This window comes from Botryllus schlosseri, chromosome 11 (assembly GCF_051294905.1).
Source record: "Botryllus schlosseri isolate E-star chromosome 11, Bs_hap1, whole genome shotgun sequence".
In the NCBI taxonomy this organism is placed as follows: domain Eukaryota; kingdom Metazoa; phylum Chordata; class Ascidiacea; order Stolidobranchia; family Styelidae; genus Botryllus; species Botryllus schlosseri.
In genome coordinates, this window is record NC_137246.1 from 16,951,568 (window position 1) to 16,976,496 (window position 24,929).

The 24,929-nt window shown below is 44.7% G+C and overlaps 1 protein-coding gene across 2 annotated transcripts; it reads left to right on the forward strand.

Moving 5' to 3' along the window:
* Positions 1 to 3,415: 3,415 nt before the first annotated feature.
* On the forward strand, positions 3,416 to 21,989 carry LOC145450681 (protein c-ets-1-A-like). Of its 2 annotated transcripts, none has more exons than XM_080329187.1 (13): positions 3,416 to 9,305; positions 9,363 to 9,507; positions 9,838 to 9,938; positions 10,771 to 10,883; positions 10,950 to 11,134; positions 12,601 to 12,720; positions 14,515 to 14,715; positions 15,425 to 16,156; positions 16,818 to 16,930; positions 16,989 to 17,082; positions 17,219 to 17,345; positions 18,105 to 18,209; positions 20,905 to 21,989. In XM_080329187.1, the coding sequence occupies exons 1-13, from the start codon at positions 9,246 to 9,248 to the stop codon at positions 21,014 to 21,016; spliced, it is 2,208 nt and encodes a 735-aa protein (XP_080185313.1). In that variant the 5' UTR covers positions 3,416 to 9,245; the 3' UTR covers positions 21,017 to 21,989. The 2 variants fall into 2 exon arrangements, with proteins under 2 accessions (XP_080185313.1, XP_080185312.1); XM_080329186.1 differs by having other exon boundaries at positions 3,437 to 9,305; positions 9,802 to 9,938.
* Positions 21,990 to 24,929: the final 2,940 nt, after the last annotated feature.

Genomic DNA, 24,929 nt, shown 5'->3' on the forward strand with positions numbered 1-24,929 from the left:
AAGTGCTACCTGGTATTACCCAAATACCATTGACACTTATATTGGCTACATTGTTATTTAGAGATTCCTGTCATGAACGTAAAGTGATGGACCTAATCGCGTTTGAAATTGACCGGGAAATTGAGTTGTTATATGAATTTACATATTGGATTGTACTTTAGATTGCTCAGGTCTGGGTGCCGGATCCATCACGCTCCGATTAGGCGGCAATTAGATTAGAAGCGCGCTCGTTTTCTGTAACGCGAAACTTTATGGTCCCGATGTTATACTCGGGTATTTTCTTTCACATTAGACGCTGCGTTTTCTCACACACGTGACGCGCCATAGGGGTCAGGCCTTGTGGCAGGCGGAGATAATGAGTGGACCGGAGCAATCGGTTTCACGGACCATGTGATGTGGCTCATTGTAGGGTCACGCGGATGCATTTCGACTTTAGATACGGGTATCGTAATGACTAGATAGAAGACATTCTATCTCGATATTAGGTCCCGGTTAATCTTGGCTGCGTGATAATACTGCACCCCGCGTGTATTGAATGGTCGTGGAAACTGGCCAACTGTCGATTTGCGCTTGTGGTAAATCGAAAAGCGACGATAGATTTTGTATAGTTCAGCATTTGACCTTTGTTGAGATTTTCCAGATTGTTGTTTAATGTTATTGATACCATAGGTAGAATTACAATATTTTCCAGAAAGTGATTTTTTGCGAAACCAGGCACGTACGCGTCATTCGGACATTGGTCGATTTGATATAGTATTCGTGCAATATGTTTTCATTTCCAACGCCTGGCTACTGAGTGAGAAGGCTCGTCAATTGCCATTTGCGAACTACAAGCGAGCAATGACCCAGACATCCACATGCGAATATTAGCATGGTAAATAATGCGCATGCAACAAGCAGAAACGGCGAAATCTGTTCGATTCTGCATTCATTAACGAAACACGCTAAGAACGCTGTATCCAGCCGCGATTACTTAACATTCACGGGACCACGGGGATGTCAGAATTACATCGAATCATCTTCATTATGCAATAATCACCAGCTATCTTTCCTGCTTTGTGCTGTTTGTCGGCCATATGCCACAAAATTACTGTGAGCGTGAGAAGCCTTGTACCTCGTCGTCTGCGTTAAACCGTATGTTGTATGCAGACTAGAGCATTTCGTGGGCTTATTCGCGAATTTTAGGAACAAATGGTTCTCGTATGTAATCGGTTAGAAGTATCTACTACCTGAGCAATTTTGTTGGAGATTTCGTGCTATTTTTGTTGGCGTTATGCGTTAAGTCTGTTGACAGTTGACACCCGTTCCTTTTAAATCGGCCATAAAAGTTTTAACTTTCAAGTGGACTTTTTGGCTGGTTCAGGTCATCAGGTCATCGTGAACTCGAGAATTGAAAACGCGAGGCAGACCGTTCCTCCGCTAGAAATATCTTTTCTAGTTACTGTTAGTTGGATTTGTTGTCAAAAGTCATTACCGCGGCGATTGTTTGGAGCGGTATTTACGGGAGTCGGCGTCTCAATGCGACTGATAGCGATTGTTATTTATCAATTGCATCGACCGGAAATCCACATATGGCAATTGCGACCTTGTTCTCTTATCGTGGGACCGGTATTAACTTTTAACACCTATTTTGTACGTTAGCGCTCGGCGTAAACATGGTCGCTTTTTTCCCTTGATAGCTTTTGCTCTTCATCCAAATTTGCGTATGCAATGAGTTATGATTGGTGTATGATGTGCTCGGTCTAAACAGCGACCGTACTTGTGTGTTTGTATTCAGCTGATCCGTGGCAGTTCTGTGTCGTACGCGTGTTTTTTGGTTCTCATAAGGCGGTGAGGTGGTGCAATAAGTGATTACGCAATTTCATATGTAGGTGACATTCGAATTTTCAATTACTAAGCAAGATTTCCCGTGGAATTAGAGGCAAAGAATAAATCCATTGTGTTGTTTTCAATTCTAGGATGTTTCATTTAGGAATTTTCGCGATTTGAAATCGAAGATGAACATTGTGATGAGAATTATTAAGATGTTCTTGGGTTTTGGTTTTGATATTTGGGGCTTCAGTTTATTGACGAAAACGAGGTAAGATTCGCGTGATATTGGCCCAATTCGTTACGATTTGTGACGTTTAGAAACAGCTTAACTAGGAATAATGAGATGAAGTGTCGTTAGATTTTTATATATCACCCTACACAAATCCGAATTGCGCATAATAATGGATTCATATGTTGAACAGAATATTGCGTGACATAAAAGTTCGGTACGCTGCTGTTATGTTATCAAATTAGTATATTAAAGCGCATACGGAGGCCCCGATTGCATTAATTTCAATTATTCATATTTTTCATGGATTTCTTGCCACAGTATTCAATGTTTCATGAGAGCAGTGCTTTCCAACCAGTGCGTCGCGACCCATTGGTTAGCGCGAAGCATTTTATGTGGTAAGAGTTTTCTTGTCAATATGTCATTTGGAGCTGCTTTGGGCGGTTATGAAAAGCGAGCAATATTTCTAATCGTGATAGTAATTTTATAGGCACACAAAAATATTTGGACTAATGATTATCTTAGATGTGGCGGTTTGTTAAAAATAGCTGTACTTCAATGTTTGGTGTTTCTGAATAATTTCCTAGTAGGAATATCAAGCTAATCAAGCATAGACTTGGACTAATTCGCAGGCTTGCGTGCTTCGTCCGGTACCCGTATTGTTTTCACGTCCAGGATCTCATCCGTTAGGCGTCGCTCTGAGGTTCTTCAGATTTGTCGCGCATTTCAAGTGCGGATCGCAAATCTTCAACGTTGTAAACTGTAACGGGAGGACGTAATTGAGACGTCTGACTGTCCCGCAGCTATCTTCATTGTTCAGTAGCTGTTCTTGTATCAGTTAGCAGGATATTCCGGATCAACGCTAAATTATTACTGGTTAAGCTATGAGTGGTATAATATGAATGATCCTCGCAACATACGCTACATGGTGGCAGAGGCAGAAACCAGTGACTGCCTGGATCTGTGCGCTTGCTCAGAGGTCATTCCATTGTATCATTGACGTGTAATGTGGTAGCAATCGATAGAAATTGATTTCGATATGGCTTCCAGTGATGTCACGATAATTTCTATTTCATTCGCGGTCATTTGCTCACTTACAAACACTAATCGGCTCGTAAAGACTCATCGATATGTTGCAAATTCAGCAATATACAGTAAGAACGTATCTCTCCTGACCTTGTTAATAACCGTAAATATAATAAAATTAATGCGACAGTCATGATATATACAATATACCACATCCCTGCTCTATACGTCGATCGCGAATACTTCTACTTGGTTTTATATTCATCCAACTGAATTCGTAGTTCACATGTCTGTTTTACAATTCTCGAGTCATTGTCGCGAATAGCTTCGTCGTGGGAAGCTGGAAACCGATATCATGTTCTTGAGATGAGTAGCGACTACTAACAAAATTTTAATTGCGGGGTCAGAAAGTTAATTTATCATCCGTTGCTTCGCTTTCGTATATTTGTACTTGGGTAAGAAACGGTCCCGCGTGTCGGCTCCGGCTGACCGAGAAACGGCAGCTACTTTCTCCGCCTGGTCTCGCCGCTCTGAGTGGTAACGGGATATATCTTGTCGCGGATTTGTGTCGCATTAAAGGTTTAACGTCGAGGACCGAGTCTGGGCGATATCCTGAGGTCAAGTCGCGCGCCGTGTGTTCATTCCGGATCGCATCGGATGAACCTTGCGACTTTTTCAAGTTACTCGGGTCTGGGTTGTGTCGACTCTACAAAATTACGAATATATGCAAATGTTGTGATCCTCGACGGGTTATTACGATAACTCTTGTATTTGGTCTAGATTTCCGTGGTACTAACAAATTTTAGTGGCTTGCTGAACAAAATCTCGGAACACGTGACCGATTGTTTACTATAACGGAAGCTACATGGTATATACGCACGTTAGTTTCTCTCGTATAGCGAGTTGCATCAACCGATGGCCATTATCGCGTGTTTACTTCATTAACGGACTATTAGCAATCAATTTTCTCGGTACCGTACGGCGCGAGCATTATAATCAACTACAGAGACTTCCGATACGTTTATTAATCGCCGAATTGATGTGGTTCAGCCAATGAGCTACGCAGATCCGTTATCGCGTGAGGTGTGTGTAATGTCACGATTTACGCCACGGCGATTCATAGTACATATTTCAACTATACACCTTCTGGTTCATTGGCGCAACAGCGAACGCGCGCGATTGATCAATACGCGGAATCGGCGCCAAATGTGTAGCTGTTATCATTCTGATATCTCACACCGAGCGGTAATGATTGCTCGAATTCGTCAGGTCCTTGACAAATGGTATGGGTCTTAGATGTCACGATGGAAAGTGAAGCTCTATTTCGCCCCTCAGGCTGTTTGTGTTGGTAGATTGTCTGTCGTTTCTAGAGATTGCAGGAACCCTATACTTATCCTTGCGATGGAGCGTCCGTAACCGGGCTTGTGCTCATGTCGTTGCATCTTTCATTGAATCGTTTGAAAAAAGCGCTAGCCTGTTTGTTTTACCAGAGTTGAGTATTAGTGTAATGATCAGGTCGCGTAGCCCAGGAACGGAAATATTATGGAAGACATGCTCCGTGTGTATAGCGTGTTGTAATTCGGCGGTGAATAGAAAATGGTGTGATGGTAACATGTTGCGTCACAGTTCGACTTGCCATGCAATGCGCCTTATTTTTACAATCCTTTGTCACGCCGCTAAGCAGTCATATTCATATTCGAGGCTATACCGAGCATAGGAAATTTCCCGGTTACGTGACAATGCAAAGTAACCACTCCAAATCCAAAAGTTTTCGGGCTTTATTGCATGTGAGATAAGACACGACAGTGTGTCGAATGGGAGAAACGCGTATTGGTTGCATCGGAACTGACGCGAGCCTAAGCTTGGGTCATCTGGTCAGAAGACTTTTGCTGTGTACGAATCATGTAACTCGGATGTGTAGTTAAGTTGGTAGTTAAGTCGAATAAGTCGTTTTATTATTTGTTTTGAATTAATTCATCGTTTCGTTTGGATTCTACATGTTGACCGTCTGATCCAAGCGTTGGCTTGCTTCCTTCCAGTTATGATGTGGAGTTAGCTTATGCGCCTGCCTTGTTTTATCATAAAACCCATGACTATCTCCGAGAGAGTGGCCCGCTTCCTGTTTTGAAGTAAACGGTTTTCCGGATATGATAGCGAACACTTTAGACATGATATATTCGTGACAATGTATTGTTAAGTAGCAGCTACCTCAATGATCACTGATCAGCTTGGCATGCGCTATCGGGACCCTTCTTTCTTTTCAAGCTCATCAGCGACATTTAATTTAGCAGGAAACCGGTTGGCTACAGTGTCAGTGCAGCTTCGATTTACAGGTTAAATGTTGAATGCATGCGGTGTAAACAGACTTTTAGTGATTTCATCGCGCTGGAATCGCGTGAAACGCTGTTTTTATTTTAACAAAGGCGCAGCTAGGCGAGCGTCGTCAAGCTAATGGTTAAATACGGATGGCAGAAAGTGGAAGTCTGGATCGTATAACATCTGGATTGGCAGATTTGGATGCATAGTAAATGTTCTAATATTTGTAAAAAAAACTTTTCTGTAATTTCTTCGCAGCTGTACTGAGATTGTATTGAACCTGGCGTAATTTCCTATTCCGAATTGTGGAAGTAATTGGAATTGTGACCTTACAATGAAACTGGGATGTGCATTAATTGATTTATCTTTTGAAACCTACGCAACACTTGTGTCCACGATCGTATTACAGCGATTTGACTTGACACTGATATTAGAACATTCGATGTATTCATGATTTTGCAGAAACTAATACATTAATTACAGCAGATATTTGTTGTATTTTGGTAGTAAAAGCAACTAGTTACAAAGGCGCCCTTGCGCTTAGGTCGGCGGCTGTTTTTCTCGGAATACAAACCCATTTCGAGTTCCACGACGTCACAATACTCGAGCCGAAGTTTCAGGTGTTACCTTGCCACAGCTCTATTCACCAGGAAAGTAGCTAGGGTCAAATTACACTCCATACACCAGCGACGTTGTCAGCGTTTTTCTCGGGCCGCGTGGCTGCTGCCTCGAAAGGAGATTATCTTCGGCGCGGTGTAGTGTGTCTACGGCGCGCGCTACCAGCGCCGATAATTCCTGTCGAATCCAGATTAAATTAGTGCAGCGGTTTCTGAGATTGAGAAGAAACCCTAATACATAACGTAAATAATTGCGTTATGGAATGTGCAAGCCAGCTGTCGTTTGTTGATAGAGGCTCGTGCGTCGCTGTATGCGTATCAGTCCGCCAGCTCCAATGTTTTGGTTACGACGCGGGCGAGGAAACGTAAGCGTTTTGTTGTGGGAATATTTAATAGGTTCTCCGATTTAATACTGTTTTTAATTTTGCGAGGAAGTGTTATGTTTGAGACTTATAGAAGGCCTGTTTCCTCGCGGCGGCTCTTGTAGTTTTATGATAAAAACACAGCTATAAATATCGCAGATGTATCGGTGTCAATTGTCTGTTTTGCTGTATCTATCCGACAGCTATGCATGGCTGGATATGTAATAATTTTACTAGTTTTATCACGGTTTCCATATTCGCGGTATCTATGTGACGGGTTTTGATAATCAGTTCTGTCTGTGTGTTTAACGTTTTATCGCGAGATCTCATTTGAAATCGTATCCGTGAGTCACACGCCTGACAATCCATTGGCCCGAAACGTATTGAATTGCAACGTGAGAACGATTGGGGTCTTCGATAATTTCTGATTAGTCATGAGTTTCGATAAAACAGCGGTTTGTGCCAGAGCCATTCGCCCTTCCACTGTGCTACCTGTGCGAGTGTGCGTGCGTCTCTCTCGGCGGGGCGCGCTGAATGCCGTGATTGTGATCTAGGACTGATTCAGAAATATGTTTACATCTGGTTTCCGAAATCAGCGGTTAACGTTTAGTAACCCACTTCCCAGTGTTGTGTGTTAATTTATTCAGCGCAAACGAATACAAGAATCCAATTAGGTTATAATCACGCACGTTGCTTTCTTCCCAAAACCCGATATCGGAATGACGCTCGTTTGTGTAGTCATAATACAGAACCGCTGCCAGCAATGACGTTGGCAAGCTTTTGTTGTCGTTGTTTCAAGCAAGGGCTGGTCGTTAACGATTCCAACGTGCAAATTGCGCTTCGTGCGCGACATTGTGTTTTGCACGCGCTAGTTGCTGGGGTATTGAAACGGTACTTGGTAATATTTGGCCCATGATCTTGCACCGCGGAAATGAATTATTATCGCTAACACGCATTAGCTCGTACATTATATTAGTCGTAATGAGTTTTGTGACTCGGGGATCGTGTTTCGGCTGCGCTGTTTGAAATCTCAAATGCCTGTGACCCTCAGTCGCGACCGATATTTTGCGCTATTGGGCGCGCACTGCGCAGTCTAACCTATCCTATCTAATCTTAGTGTTACTGGCGTGTTTCAATTACAATTTACATGTCGCAAGATGTTCTCTCGCGAATGGTAATATGAGCTGACTGGACCGTTAGTAAATTGACATCATCTTCGTCTAATCTGGTTTTCGTGGGGTTAAAAGGGACATCGGTCTCTTCCTGAGATACAGCCCACTTCAATGCTGGTGAATCGTAATGTATCAATGGTTAAGAGAAGGGTCAAGACGCGTCAGACGAGAAATGGTTATTGTAAAGCGTGCAGCGGGCGCATCTTTATTTGTGCAGTCCTAAAATGAAAAATGACCATTTTCGCGACACCTCGCGATAACGCCGAGATTGAGCACCGGGTGTTAGTGCGGGATAGTCTCGTCATCGGGAACTGCCAGGCGGTTTTCGCCTGCCTTATTCCTTCTCCAAGCACTTCATTAGAAAATAGAAACTTCACGCAAAGCCTCTTGGTTCAGACGGGCTCCGGCACGCTGATTTTCCAATGCACCCGACTAGGATATACCGTTTTTGCAACATTTGGCAACAGTTATTCAAAATGTGTATGTGCTTGCCGAAGCGCATTGACAGAATAGAATCAGCAAGCAATGAGGTTGAGACTGATGTAAAATTTGGTGACGTCACAATGTTAGCTTAGAACAGTGGACCCGACTGGCGACCAGCTGCTGTCTAACTTGCAAATATATATGTATCGCACCACCGCGCAGAAAGGTTTTAGTGTATTGGTTGAATTAGTGAGTTACGATACATAATGAGTGTGTATGTGATCCTTCGTGGGGCTCGATCCTAATTGTCGTCTATTGAGTTGGGATCTAGGCCAGGGCAAGGTGTCTGATGGAAATACTACTTGCAAGTCGTTTCGACTCTTGACGAAATTTTTAATGAAGCTGAGACTGATCATGCATTTAATTCAAATATAAAACAAGATGTGCGTTTTTGCCATGCGATGACGAATCGAGCAGCAGCGAGACAATTTAAGAAGAGATCGTTTCGTCGCAACACCGCAAAATCACAATAGACGCGACCATGTTTATCAAATGACGCATTGTATCCTTTTTCAAATCGACGCAGGCCCCGTCTCGAATCGATACTTCGAACAATCTCGACATATCCTAGATCTGCGCGCGGCAGATAACATGGTGTCTGAATTCGGTCACCGTTGGGGTGAGGCCCCTACTTGTAATCTTACCCCCGAGGAAGGCTGCGGCGTCTAGCGTTCTCGGAAACCGTCGCGGGTGATTAGCAGATTGTTACAAGTGCACAGTACGCGCTGTAGGCTCTCACGGTGAGTGGGGACGCTATGACTGCGATGACATCTGAGGGAACTTATTCATCGGAAACTGGACTGTTAAAGTTCGCGATTGCAAATATCGGATATACCTAACCGCGCGTTTGGTAGAAACTGGGAAAGCTCCGCATTTTCGAATCGGGCGTAATGAAAATATCTGGTTGCTGTTATGTCGCCGTCAGCGATTTGCTCGGGAGTAAATTAATGCTTCTGCGCCGTTGGATTACTATCTTTTGCTAATTTACGGCGGAGATAATTAGTCAGTGTATACTCAGACTGAAATTTCGCGATGTTGTAATAAATGTTTTTCCGCTAATTTCGTAGGAATTAAAATACGAAGTCGGTCCGCGACCGCCCGGGGTACTTGTGTCGCGTTTAAAAAAATCTTTTTACGCGTTTGCAGAAAAAAAACGATTTATTTATGAAAGATTGCCTCTTCTGCCTGTAGAGCGTTGTCGCGAGCGTGGACTAGCCACCGTGGAATAATGGTGGACCAGCATGTGGTCCCGTCCTACGACCAGTCTTTCACGCTGATCGCGCCTAAAGTGAGTTTCTTTTGCACCTTCGTGACGCCATCATAATAATCCCGCGATTGGTGACAGGACGACAACTCAACGTTCTTCAGCGATGATTTTGGATTCGGAGGAAAAAACAAGTATTCTCCGTACTGCGAAACCGGACGCCGGCCGGTGTCCGGGCAGGGGTGTTTACCGGGTGCACCGGTCTCGATGATGGATCCGCCTCACGGTACGATTGTAAATATGTTGTCTTCCATTTTTTCTCGATTGTTGCTAGCCGTAATTAATATGAACGCTTATAATAGTATTTCCGCACCGACTGTTCACAGCTCAGCTATCATTTAGCCGCGATTAACGGCGGTAATTTCGCAGTAGCTTACGCGCCGTCGGCCAATAGTCGGCTGCCTCGGACCGTGTTAGTCGGCCGTCAGGCGCCGACTTTCATAATAGGCTTACCGCTAATTCGGATGTGATTGCCGACTGGATTGCTCTAATCGGTGCCATCACTCGTGCTCGCTTACAGAAACTGACCACGACTCACCAACAGTCTTCCCCCAAGGGCGACAAGCTCACTACGCGGACGATCAGTCGATACTGGCACTCATGGGAGAAGGGAAACTGGCCGATTCCGCGTATTCCCCCTCGCCTATGAAGCAAATGGTGAGTGGCGCTTCGGGTTGGCGTGTTTTCTTTTGTCTGTGGATCGGATGCTATTTTGTCGGATTACGCCCCGAGAGGTATTTTCTAATATGACTAACGCGAATCGCAAATTCGTAATAATCGGTTTTGATTAGGAGAGTTTTTCATCTATTTTGTTATTTCCAAACATTTTGTTATGTAGTCGCGTTTGTTATGCTTGCGTTTGGCTTGAATGCCAACGCGGAACCCCGTTTCATTTAGGTTCGAACGGCGTGTTTGAAGCTGTCGTGAACTTTTGCACTGAGATTGTTTATTTATCCGATCGCGCTTGCGATCTGCCAATGATTATACCCGATAGCAACGACGATTGCGAGGGAGATTGAAATTATGGATACTTTGACAGCATATTTGTTAGTTAAACGGCTCTTATTTGTTAGTTAAACTTGGGCGGTCCTTATTTTGGAGGTCGACTTTCGTGAAAGCTAGTTCTTATTCTGGGGCGCTTGCGATTTATTGTAATATTGGAATGTTCTGCGCTGGCCAAGCGCGAAAATCGACTATTTCCTCAAAGTGGGTATTTGTAATACTGAAAATTCAACCTGATTCGTGTATTGGGCAATTGGGCATGTTACAATAACTTCTTATGATCTAAAAATATTACGTGAACATATCGTGAGAATGCGACATAATAGTATGCGACACTTCAGCATGAGGGTTTAAGTCATGACAAGGTTAGAGTTAGTTTTGGGGCACGCTCAGCGATATTTTATTTTGTCGCATGCTCAAATGCTAGGCAATCGTTAGAACGACGTTGGGTTTATTGTGTAATGAACGCCGCGTCGTGTCTTGCCAGGTACAGCCGACAAGCGAGTGCGCTATATCCCCGCCCCTCGGGAAGGTGGCCCCCGTCAATTGCGGGCAAGAGGAATCGCTTCTACTGAACAACAGCTGCCAACCCAAAGAAGGGTAACTATCGACTTGAAGCCATGTCCAGAGACGCAGTTGATATAATAAGCCCGCGTTTTCGCGTAGAAAAACAAAGAAGCAGAAAAGGCCGAAGCTGTTGCTGCGGCTGCCGTCCAGGGAAGATGCGGCCCAAGAGGTGCCCACGGGACAGGAGTACGGCAACCTCACGCCGTACAGCAACAGCGGGGCGGACACCCCTATCGACGAGCTGAACACTTTCACCGCAATGGTGACGAAGCCTACGGAAGGAGGTCAGTGTTATAGTCAGGGTCACTGTTAACATGCATTCATTCTGGAGTAGCCTAAACGCGAAATCTGAAAAATCGTGACTACAGAGAAAAAAATCAATTTAGCTTAGTTCTAATCGCGGGATCAAAGCCATCTGGTCTAGTCAAAACCATCGTTTTTGTTGTCAGTAAATTGTCCAGTTTGTGAATTTCGCATTAGAAATGTAATGACTATTATTATTATGAAAGAGATGCGTCCATATTGTATTGATCAATTCGATAATGAATGTTTCACTGGATGTCGGAGCTTGAATTGTTATACACGACACTTCGTAGATTCGGCACTTGTCACTTAGTATATATGTATTCGGATTAGGGGTAATGTTAAGGCCTTAGGGGTAGATTAGGGGCCACCAAGTTCTGAATTCACCAAGTACCGAATTCAACACGCTGAATTCACTGGTAACGGCCGCAGTACCGGTCGTAGTGCGTGTTCGTGTCGTCGATCATGTAAATAAGGACAATGTAGACATTGACCTTCAAAGTAAGGACGGATCTTATAAATAAGGACGTTATGACGACCCCGCCTTCAGTATGCTGAAATCAAACTAGGAATTAAGAGCTATCCCTGCCTCGTAATTTCAACATTGCTGCCTGATAATGACACATTTCGGGTTCTAGTTTCATGTAGTGAGGAATTTTACAAGTGCTAATTCGCTGGGGATTGGTTTTTGGTATTGCTTGACGTTTGCAATGTCTCTGCGATGCGAGATGTATGATTTTCGATATTGGTTCGCAATAATTAAGTTAAGCGTATCGATTAAGTTGTATTTTTACAAGATCTTGCCAATAAATCACTCATTTTCGTCGTGGATACGTGTGCTAGTGAAGGCCATTTCGTTTCGTAAATTTGGCATAACGTGCAGGCGTTAACTGCTTAATTCGTTTGCTCGAAAATTGACACGGTGCTAAATTGTGTTTCGCGACTGGTAACGGCTCCTAATTGTCAAGCAAGGTTAACGAATTGATTGTGTAATTAGCCCAATTACGTTACATTACGCGCGAATCGCGATCTCGTGTTTTAATTTGGAAATAATATAACAGACTCGCGGGCGCTGCGCGTTTATGACCTTTCACGATTTTATGGTCCGATCGGCGTATTATGCCGAACTGAGTAACTTGCTACTGTAAATCTGGCGTCTGTGATTCATAGCTGCGCGCGACCGATTTTTGTCTATGATTTTATGTGTCCTCCCTACGGATATATACCAATAACCCCTGGGACAGTGTCTTGCGCTTGTCGAAGATAAGTTGAGAATACACCGTCTTGTTTGCGTTATGTCTGCCAGACGGTGTCGGAAGCTGGGTTACACACGCTATTACATAAACTGAGTCAAATCTGATTTGTGTGTTTTGAGTATGCTTTCAGATGAAACGGGTGTCACTTTTCTGTTTGCCACCGCGCTTACACTCCTTGTACTTTGTTGCAGTTCCGAAGACCCCGCTTTTCCCCCTGGTCACCCCCGGAACCGGTGCCAAAATCAACGAAGCCATCGAGGCCACTTTTCAGAAGTTTAAGAGCATCATCGAGGCCAAAAGGATGCCGAAAGGTATAGGTCGCGTTCACGATGCGGTTTTTGTGTATCTGGACTTCCTTGTTTTCGCAGCGTATGTGATTTTGCGTGAAGTTGTGCTTGTTTCTGTTGAAACTTGTTGGGAGTTTGCATGCGCGTTTAATGTTTATTGATCCGTTGGCACGATAATGTTATCGGATTTCGCGTGGTTGCGCCACTTTGATTGCGCTGAACGCACTTGACGCCAATCTCATATTTCTGTATAGCAAGAGAATGTCGTTCTCGTGTTTTTCGAAGTGGTTTGCGACAAAATCCTTGGGTATTGCTTTTAGGGTGTAATATCAATGCTCCGTCGGTATGAAGTCAAGTACGCCACCACGCCACCGTGAAGTACGAAATTCTTTGGATCCGTTGTCGTTAGTCGTTTGTCCCTGCGCCAAATACCTGGTTTCGAACTCTGTGACGTCATACGGAAACCGAGGTCTATTTGGGAAAGCCCCAGCTGTCTCGATTTGTTTCCGAAGCCTTGAAATGCAAAAACCAATCAAACTCGAAGACACGCATGTTTGACAATGTCAATCTGAATCTCCACACCTGTGTAATAGTGTTTAAATAAGCGTGTTTGCAACACCTAACTCGAAAAGCGCGTATTGACTGCTTATGTTACAGTTTCGGGCGGATCGTATGCACACAATGGGTTTTCCGATAGAGCGCAGATGTCGAAAATCTCCGTGTTCCGCTGTTCCTTACGTATGGCCGATTTGCAATCGCGAATGAGGTCACGTGACTTCTGGTTTCGGGGCCGCGCGACCGGAATTGGCTGACTTCGACAGCGGTCGTATTTTGGTCCGCACTCTGTAGTGGCGGACGGAATTACAGTCGTGGCGGTTTCCTATACCTGACACCGCTCCGGATTAACGCGTTGAACTTCGCGAACTCTGCGCCGCGTAACCGTATTGTGACAACAACGCAGGCCGTCGCTGGTCGCGATATGCTCTTGAGATTGAAAATTTATTATTTTGACTTTCTCGCATGGAAAGCCTTGCCCGCCTGTCTTGCCGGCAATCCTATTAGTTCTCGCCGCGACTATCCGGTCTTTCCGAAGCGCCCGTTGACCTTTTCTTGCGGAAGAGTCTCGCGCGCTACCGCGGTGGTTTGATTGTAAGCCGCGGCTTTCTCGCGGATAATCTGCCCGCGCCCGAGCGTTGTTGGTAAACTTTCGTCGTTGCGCTGCGGTATTTGCGAATCACTGCATGGCTTTTGGCCGCCGGACGCGAAAATTGACTTATTGCCGCGAAGTGGGTATTTGTAATACTTGAAATTGAGCTTAGTTTGTGTGGTGTGTCCGTTTTAACTTTCAAGACATTCCCAAGTCCTAGAAAACTGTCCGTTCTCATATGACCTTGTGTGATGATAGCGTACGACACTCGAGAATTTCGTGAGCTCAAGCTCAAATGTCACATGCTCATGTTGCTCATGTGTCGCGTACTCAAATGTCGGCCAACCATAGAAACAAGGGAAAGAACTTGAGTAGGATTTGCCCTTACTCCAGTGGTAATGATTCTAGACCACTGCTACTTGTTAGCTTCCAGTTTTCTAGACGAAACTCGGTCTAGAATACTTACTTGAGTACCAAAGATTCGACTGTCTCTGCGTCGAAACAATTCAGCGAATACAGCACTAAAAATATATGTCACTGTCTTAAGTGTCACAACAAATTCCCATAGCAAAATATATGAGAAGAAAAATAAACAACGAAAAAACGTATTTCCCCTGCGATTACCCGCCCCTGTTTCTTTTCCCGTTAATTTCCAAACGCCGCCGTCTCAGATCCGAGAAACTGGTCGCCCGAGCACGTGATCGAATGGACGCGCTGGATCTCGAAGGAGTTCAGCATCCATTCGCTGAACGAAGACAACTTCACCATGCCCGGCAGCTTGCTGTGCGGACTCAAGAAGGAAAAGTTCATCACGCTCTGCCCGCCTTTCGTGGGAGATATCTTACTGGCGCATCTGGAGGACATGCAGAAAGGTTTGTTTGCGTGGGTTTCTCGCAGTTTGCGGTTACCGTTATCGCAGTTTAGACGCGATTTAGATCGCCGGAAGGTACGCTCGCACTTTCGTGGCTGGTTCACTTGTTGATTTGTTTTGCATGTTTGTTATTATTACAGTGTCACGACATGTAGGTTGTTCCGTAATATGATTCCGACTGGTTCAGTCGATCCGTCAACACAAACAGCGTGGCAATGTATTCGCGATATTGATAGATTGATTGATAACGTTGCGTCACAATTGCGTTGCAACTCGGATCGCGGCCACCAATTCCTAATGTTGCGCGCTGTAGAGCTACCGGTCTAGGATCTATGCTTACAACATTGCAAGATGCGTCTTCGCGAATAACGCAAAACAACAAACGCAGCTATGCATCTTTGGATATATATTCAGTTACCAAGGCTGCTTCACACTGTTCGTGGACGATTTCACGTATAAGTGATGAAGACACTGTGCATGTGCATTGTGCAAGTTCAAACGGGAGTAGTCTACTATCAAAACCTACTTGAGTACCCCGAAAAAGTAGAAGTAATCTCTTTGGGGCGTAACGCTGAACGCCGCGAGAACCCCGATAAGAATCGCGGCAGTCGTTTTGGCGGTGATTCACGCGCGCAGTGCGCTACGTTTACGCGCTATCGAGGAATTCAAGCTAATTTGTTTTCAACCACGTCCCGATAATTTCCCTTCAGAATGCGACAAAGAAGCGAGATTGGATCAGGTTCCCGCTAATCTATCGGAAACTGTGTCGCGCGATCTGGACAAACCGAGCGAGCTGCCGGAAATAAATCATCTCCCGTCTATGAATCAGACGAATAACAACAGCAACTCCATGCTTCCGGCGCCAGCCGACGACATGTACCAACCTCTGTACAGCGCAAACAGCGCGCATTATCACAGCAACGAAAACAGTATGACGCCCGCGTACTCTATCAAGCAAGAGCCGGGGTTGGATATATCTGACATTACCGCGCCCCACCCCAGGTTTTCCACGTCGCAGAGCTTTGACGAGCCCCGGCTGGGTGACTACGGCAACCCCCATTTGCCCCCTGCGCCCGTGTTCAGGCGCAGTTGCTCTCACGACGAAAACCGCCCTCCCCCTTACCTGAGCCAGGTCAAGGAAGAGCCCCGGGCTGCGTACCCACCTCCCGGTCACCAGCCCCCGTTTCACGGCGAGCCGGTCCACCGACAAATGTCAGTGCCAGGGGCACCGCGTGCGGACATGGCCCAGAACTGCCACCGACGCGGGTCCGAGCCGGCGATACAGAGGTACCGGCCGGCCCAGGGTGGGCCGCGACACTACCAGGGTCAGTGCGCGCCCGGGACGCAGGCTAATTTTCCGCACGATCTCTACTATGTTAACCTGGCGTCGTACCATCATCATCAGCATATGGAGACGCTGAAGCGGCAGGAGATGGCGAGAGGTAATATGCCGTATATGACGTTAAATGAATGTGACGTTACGCGCTTCTGTTTTCTAAATTGTCGCTTTTTATTCTCTCGGCTACCCATTAGTAATGGACTGTGCTTTCACTAATTTACAAATACCGTAATTTTCCATGTATAGTACGCACATTTTTATTAATTTTTCTGTCGTAAAATGGGGGGGGGGGGCGGTGCGTATTATGCATGGGTACAAGAATTTAAAAAAAATTTCCCTCGAATTAAAACTTGCAATTGCACCTTTCTACTTGTCTGCTGTCAATCGCGCATCACATCCTGCCATCGTTCCCGGACTTTTGCTGAAATCTGATTAACGCACTATTTTCCACCCCTGGTGGGTGTATTCTACTGGTTTACATCCCGTGGTATGGTGGAAATCTATTTACTACACCTACTGCTTTAAACACCCTCCATACGAACACAATGCTCTCGGACGCTTGCTCGATCACCTGCTCGTACAGGGGGTGCGTATTATAGATGGGTGCAGGCTTTTCCCAGTTTCGACATGCCATTTTAAGGGTGCGTACTATACGTAGAAAATTACAGTGGCAATGCGGCCTTATCAGTGCGGGAAAAATAAATAGGGGAAATCCCCGTTATTTGCCGCGTCTGAAAGTTTACGCGAACCTTGCATAATTTCAGAAAAGCTACACAACAGCATTCATAACGGTGCCATGAAACACGAGCGGATGATGGGCGACGACCACGGCGGCTACTGGGGCATGCCGCACAGGCCCCATTACCCGGGGATGGAAGTGAGTGATTTTTCGCGCCTGGTGCGGTCGGCGAAGCTAAAAGCGTTCTTGCGTTTAGAATCCGGCTTTCCGATCGACGGGCATGTTCCCGCACAGGGCTGATTTTCCGAGCAATCCCGTTATACCGGGCGCGTTTCTGACAGGATACAACGGTTAGTTTTGCTTATTGCTTGTGTCTTATCGGCGGCTTCACCGCGTTTACGTATATCGAGCCACTTCAGTGGGAAAAGTTAATGTAAGCAAAACCTATAGAAGTGCTTCATCACTGACGACCAAAATATATTGCAGGCAGCGGCCCGATTCAGCTTTGGCAATTTCTCATCGAGCTGCTCACGGACAAATCGTGCCAGCACTTCGTGACGTGGACCGGAGACGGGTGGGAGTTTAAAATGCTGGACCCCGACGAGGTGGCGAGGTATGTACTGCCTTTTCAGACGTTTTCTAATTCTAAACTATTTTCGCGTTTCCGATCTCGAATCCCGGATGAAATCAGTGATGGTCAGTGAAACAGCCCACGTGCACTGCTTACTGGGATGGTTATGTTTTATGACTGCGTCCGCTTACGTACTTTGCAACTTATATTTTGAAAATGATAAATTTGTTTGGGATAATCTCGCATTCCCTTATGACGAGTCTCGGAAATCGCTACTTCTACTGGTAATAGACTAGAATTTTGCTCCGTCACTTCTACTTCTACACGAGTAGCAATGCTGACTCCTTTAAGAGCCTCTTGAGAAAATCACAAGCAATTTTCTCAGCCGTCGATTACGGCCCGCGTCACCGCGTATTTTGGTGATCGCTATCGCTTAATTTATGCCCGATATCGTGCGCGCCTTTTGTACGTGTATATAATCTATATACGTATTATATAAATGCATAGCGAAACCGGGAAAGCGCTATTATTCGCCCGGTTTTAAATTACCGGGCCCGTTTGTGGCTTTGATAAGATCGCGGCTGGCTTCCTGCGGGCTCCCGTTACAGCGGAAGGCTAATTCGCGCGCGTGTCGGATATACGGTTTAATGTGTCGCGTCGAAATGAGATGTGTATAGAGTCCGCGCGCGTTAATAGTCTGCTTCCGTCTTGTCGGGCTGACGGTCTCGCGTTACCTTCCTCCTGCGCCGTGTATGTCGCGGAGCCGGTCACGTGACTAACGTTTCTCGATTTTCTTGCCAGGCGGTGGGGACGGAGGAAGAACAAGCCGAAAATGAACTACGAGAAGCTGTCGCGCGGGCTGAGGTACTACTACGACAAGAATATCATACAGAAGACTGCCGGACGGTGAGCGCGAATTTATTCTGCTGCCAATCTTTCGCGTTGTCTTCGGTTGTATCGGACGCGCGCGCTTGTAGCATATATCAATCCTCGCCCGTCTGAACACGGGTCATTGAAATTTTGCCGCGTTATCGACAATACCGTAACCAGACTTGTGTTCAAACTAGTGAAACTAGTGGATTTTGAAAATGCGGAACTGGAAATAGAACTACCGTAATAGCCTTGACGAATACGCAACTAACTCCCGAAACGCAACTAGATTGAAGTCGGAAGCAACTCGTTAACTTCCATTTGATCGGATCGGAGGGGTTTCGACCCAAAAAATAACCCCACCCCCACAAAACTAAAACTACTCCCTGAACAAAATCCCCAACTAAAAGTAATCAAAAAATACAGTAGTTGGTCGAGCTCAACCGACCAGATCGATAGTTTGTACGAGTCTGATCGTAGTGTAATCCTAGGCAATCTGAGGTCAATAAAATTTTGTCGCGTTATCGATAATGGCGTGATGCGACCTGAAATCGAAATCGATGTTTATGATTCCTTTCCTCGTTTTGCGTTTCCGGATATTATCGGTTATCGCGTTATGTTGTTACGCAGACCTGTACGTCACTTTCCAGTTTCCACATTGATTTTTTTTCTGCCGCTATCATACTGATTGCAGCCAGCGAGGCTGGATGTTAACTAGGTAAACTTCCGTAATTTAGTTACGGTTAGTTGAGCGGATTTAAGGTTGCGTGACTCTGTCATTAATTCATTTTAATTTGATTGCGCCGTGTCCGATTAACGTAGGTACAATTTTTTTTCTCGGAATAGATCACCAAGGGGGCCATTCATGCAAATCCAAAAACGCATTTATGGGTCCGCGCTGAAAAAAGTGTTTTTGAAAACATTTATGCTCTGCGGTAAACGTGATTACGACGCTAGCGCCGTGTGAATAGGTTTGCGGCCGCAGCTTGAAAAATAGCAAGCTATAATGCGGTGTTTATAGAACTGTTATTTTAACATTTACATTTCCCGCTCAATTAAGTTCAATGAATATGTCCTCTCTTTGTAGCCCAGTTTAATACCGAACAAAGAAAAGCATCGTATAGGTAAATTATTTCGGTAGTGTTCGGTTTGATCATTGACGTTACGTCAATGTTACGTGGATAATATTCGACAGTATTATGGGGTATCCTAATTCAAAGGGCAAAACTGACATTATCCTCTTCCCAGGGCCAAGTCATAGGCCACTTGACCCATTGTCAACCCTCGGCTATCTAACCAGAATACCGCTGTCGCGGAAATAAACGGATGCGCGACATTTAGGAAATCTCTCCCAGGCCCGTTCGTTTCCGGCGGTGATTCATCTCTATTGATGTTCATTCACAGTCGAACAAACCAGCTGTTCTCAGGTGCTTACTATCTTGCAGGCCGGTACTATTTCAACGGGCCTGTAAAATTTTCAAAACAAATTTCGCGGACCGGTGAATATTCAAGAATCAAAATTAACGCAAAATGTAATTACAACGAAACTTAGAATTTTAAAGTAAAAGAAAAGTAGTCTTAAATTACTTGACAAAGGCTACTTCAGCACGTCGAACTTTAGATAACTAACCTACGGACGCAACACTCGTCGTCACGCTTGTTTGCTCAGTGGAAATTACTGCTCAGCAATCTGCAAGCAACGTAATTGCTAATCCCATAGCTTCCAGCCCGAGCGCTCAAACTAAATAGCAGAGATGAGCATGGATTAGGATTAGGTTTTGAAAAAACAGGATTTGTGAAATTTTGTCGGATTTGGATTGGATTTGGATTAGACATTTTTTTCGGAACGGATTAGGATTTGGATTGGATTTACCTATTTTCTGGGAGATTGAAATGTCGTGTGGCGAATGGCGACAAACTTTATTCAGATCAGTTATTAATGTACTTATGGTTACTAAGTTATCTTGAATCAAGTGAATCGTTGGTTGTGAAAAAAAAATTTCGAATCCCTCCATTGCATAAATTAGTATTTTTTTCTGAATTTCCTGTTGGAATCGGATTAGGATTGGACATGGACTTGAATATGAAAAAGTTATGGATTAGGATTTGGATTTGGATTTGAAGGTTCGGATTTGGATTGGATTAGGACATAGAAATTTCAAATCCGCTCATCTCTGCTAAATAGAGTCGATATCATTTGAATGCTACTGTCGCGCTGATTCCGAAAATATACATTGAAAATTTCATCAAGGCAATGGAATCACCCGGAAATAGCCTTCAAAGTCTGAAAATCGTCATTGTTCTGAACAATCGCAGCGGCGCAGCACAATGACCATAACAATGACCCGTGGTTGCGATTGTTCAAAACAATGCCGATTTTCAGACTTTAAGGTGTATTTCGAGGGGGTTCCATTGCTCTGATCAGATTTTAAAGTGTATTTTCGGAATCAGTGCGACAGTAGCTTTCATATAAGATGAACTTTAATTAATTTGAGCGCTCGGTTCGTCTATGGGGTTAGCAATTACGTTGCTTTCAGATTGCTGAGCGGTTACTTCCTCTGAGCAAGCAGGCGTGACGACGGGTGTTGCGTATCTATCCGTAGGTTAGTTATCTATAGTCGAACACATATGCCCTTCAGCCTCATCCATTTTACGGTTGAGAACGAACGTGTAAGATATTAGGTGGTGGAGAATAACCGGGCTTAAACCCGCGTCGCATTTCTCGTCACAGGCGCTACGTGTACCGTTTCGTGTGCGACCTGCAAAGCCTGCTGGGCTACTCGCCGGAGGAGCTGCACCGCATGCTGGACGTGAAGCCCGAAGACAAGATGACCGGAGACTGAGAGGCCCGCGGCGCCTCGGAACGTTTTTCTGCGACCACTTCCGAAACGCTAGTGCTGAAGCCGCTCTCGTACCGCGGCGTAGCGTTAAGGCTTAACGCATTCCGGGAAGGTGTCAAGTTCCGCTGCTATCCGAGCCTTGTCTTTTGTAGTTTTCTCGCCCGCGCTCAAGCGGGAATTCTCGTGTCGGCCTTGTGTTTGTTACGATGCCCGCCAAAGAGTTTTTGCCAGTCTAGCCTATCGCGTTAATACTATTCGTTGGACTTGTCGTGTCGAGGCTTGTGTGTAGCCCAGCGTTGATTGTTGATGAATTATTAAAGCAGGGTACAATGATTCCAGTAATGATTTGAGTCGGATTTTTTTCGGGTACTAAAATGACACGCTCCTATTCGCTGATAGTTATATTATCAACGATCATTATAGTTTGGATGCTTTTTGTTGCCGGCGAGGAAGCCCTGAAACCAGGGTTGATGATACCGCAGCATCCAAAACGGGAATGCTCAACTCAATTCAGAATAGAATAATTCGGTTACTCGGTTCTGCTTGCCCCTATTAATTACTTGTGTGGTCGCAGCGCTGTGGATTCTAGCACCTCGTGAAATCGCTAGTATTTATGCAGGGGATGGTTCGTGCGACCGATTTAAATTCACGAACCGATGTCTGTTTCTTACGTTTAAACGGACTGACTCTATTTGATTGTGGTCGCTACATTCCTTTCTGTGAGATTATGCGTGGGTCTGTTTTATGGCCAGTTTATAGATAACTTTGCCTTACCTTTACAGTTGCCTATTTTGGAGTATTATTGTCCTGGGAGTGATGATGCTGTGCGTTATCGTTGCTTACACTTGAGCGATGACGTCCGCGATGGGCTGTGACCATTTTAGTGATCGTTCTTTTCTCTTTCATTCGCATCTTATTGCTGTTGATAAAATTTGGCATTCCATTTAAATAATAAAACGATGAAATTTCACACGCATTTCTCGATTGGATTTGTTATGCTGCAGATACACGAGAGGTTTCGCAACTTAGATATTAGTTTTGAGTCCATAATATGCATATTGAGTCTATAATATGCATAATGTACTTTACAATAGTGCGTGCATGTGCGCCGTGCGGCCTTGATCTTGCAAAGTGGAGTAGCTAGGGGGGCGTTCTGCCTGATCGAAATTTAGGGTTTAGGCATTATGGTGTGTGAATTCGCTGTTTTCTGTGGTGAGTTATTGTTCAACACGCTTTGCTGCTGGAGCAGTAGTGGAAAGTGGGAGCTTTGAAGTACCGGAGAAATAATCCTAAAGTATCGTTTTGTCACCTAATCGATCAATGTTAAACAACTGATGGCGGTAAATGCGTGCGATTTTTACATGTATATTCTGGTACAGTGAACCTAGTCTTGGTTGATAATGGTGAGGTTAAGCTTCATACAAAATTGAAGACTTTCGTCAGGTATACGAGAACGTTCATCGTTCACTGATCACATGCGTACGGTCACCACATTAATATATACTCGCTGTAAGGTGTGATACATCAGGGACGTAGGGTCAAGGGAGGCAAGCGACCTGTCGTCAGGATGAGAGAATGAAAATTGTGAAACCTTCAATTACTATTGGTATTTTCTATCGGTGATCATGAATTACTAGAGTTAGAACATTTTTACTCCCAAAACCACGCAATTTGCAAAGTTATTGTTCGAAAATAATGCGCGATATGAGAAATAATGCACATACTGGCCAAGTCTCGCCATTGATGGCGCGATTCATCATAGAATTTAGAATAACTGATATTAATCGAATGTAACTGTCGCACTGATTCCGAAAATCTAAATATCGATCGACTTCTCAAAGTATTCGGTGGTAATTATAACGTTTCGCTACACGCCTACATTTTATCGCCGGTACTGCAAAGTTACATACCAGTCAAGAACGTTGGTAGCTATGGCGTTGTTTGTAATTTGAGTTTGGAATTGTGAATGTCACTTCCACTGTAGTTAATTTCTCACCGTAGCGTAGATCATGAAGACAATGTGTATTCGAAACCTGCATTGTCATGCAGGCGTCGCCATGTCTACTATTCTCTTTGATCAATCAACGTATCGTGCAATCCAGGATTTCGAGTCGGGTAGCCCTACATCGAATTCGCGAGTGATATTGGGTTGGTCGCCGGCTCGACACAACTTAAATTTAAGTATTTTAAAAAGGAAGGTCCGAGCCCCTAATCCTGAATACGGCATTGTCTCTATCTCTCAGAGACATGTTTATACTGCCACGAGAAGAATTATTCTGGCCGTGATGAAAATTAACTGAAAAGTTGCTGAAATATTGATCAGTTCAGTACAAAAATAAAGAAATTGGCAAAGAGCCATATCTTATACCCAAAAGAGCCATATATGGCTCGCGAGACATAGGTTGCCGACCCCAGTCCTAGGCTCTACCATAATTTTTAAAAGGGGTACGATTCGGGTGGGGTGTACCAGATCCGCATTTCAATGCTACGCAGGGTTGAACCAATGCCAAGCTATCACAGTAAATGGGCGAGTTAATGCGTCAGAACAGATTGAACGGATGTGCAATGTTCATATCAAACCTTGTTAACGGACTTAGCCTATTGGTTCATTTTGGAGTAGAACAGGGGAGTTATTATGTGTTCAGCTTGCAATATCTTTCTATAATGATTCTCGAGGAAACCGTCACGATTGCTCAGACATTTGAATTGGTACTTATCCTGCGACAACCATATAAATAGCGCAGTGTTCATAATTGAAGGGGCGTAGCCAGGGACATCGGACGTCAAGTTTAAGAACCATGATGCACTGTGTTGATGGTGGTACTCGAGTCCTGATTAGCATTTAGCATTTCCTTTACGTTCCGCCTTGCTCATCCATATTTCGATTACGCCAGGGGTGGCTAACCTGCGGACGTACAGCCTCATGCAGCCGTAAAACCAGCACCGTAACTTCCGCACCCCAAACCCCCCAAATGGGGGGCCCGAGCTCGAAGGGAGCCCAAAATTATTTCGTGAATTAGCATAAATCAAAGAGTATTTTTTGAAAATTTATGCAAATTTTTCAAATTTTTTTCGCGCTGCGCGCGAATTCAAGTAGCCATTTATCTTTGTTGTTGAGTATTGGGCCATTACCGCGCGACGACCCACCAAGACATACAATCAAGTTTTAGGCCATATAACATGCGACTCCAAGAAGTGTGCCAGAACGATCGGCAGCGAGAAAACCTTGGCCGATAAGGTCTATGCCCTTACGCTGACCGAAGACTTCGTTATATATACAAAATACACATAGGTTTAATTGTCCATAGGCGCCTAAATGACTGGCGCCAAATGTTCCTGTCTTTGCAATCTGAACCTCACAAGACAAATACCCTCCCGCTGGAAAAAATTTTTATGCCAGTGAAGAAATACCACTTAGAAATCGTGTGCGTCTCTTAGTTTAGAAGCCTACATTTGGGCGATTCTATATTTTTTGATATAGCAGACTGGAAGTCACGAAATAACATCATGTAACGAAGTCATATCAACGGGTCCGCCCACCCGAAGATGTTTAATTATTATTTACGGGCCCTCCCGTTTTCAAGACACTTCACTCAGCTCTACCGGTAAATCTAATTCCGTGAGTAGAGAGGACAATAAATTGACAGCATAATGTATATGCAATCGCCGATCTGATTGACCGATTTTATCATAAATTATCGAAAATTTTCGCGCCTCGCGCTGGCTCACAATACAGTACAGTACAAACGCGAACAACGTGATGGAGGGGTCGTTTCATCACCCTATGGGAGCCCAAGACCTACGTTTTTGGGGGCCTGGCAAGGTGCTGTTTCGTTCCTGCCAACGGGTATACGCCCGAAGATGTTTAATTATTATTGAGTGGTCCTACCTTTTCAAACACACATCACTAAGCTCT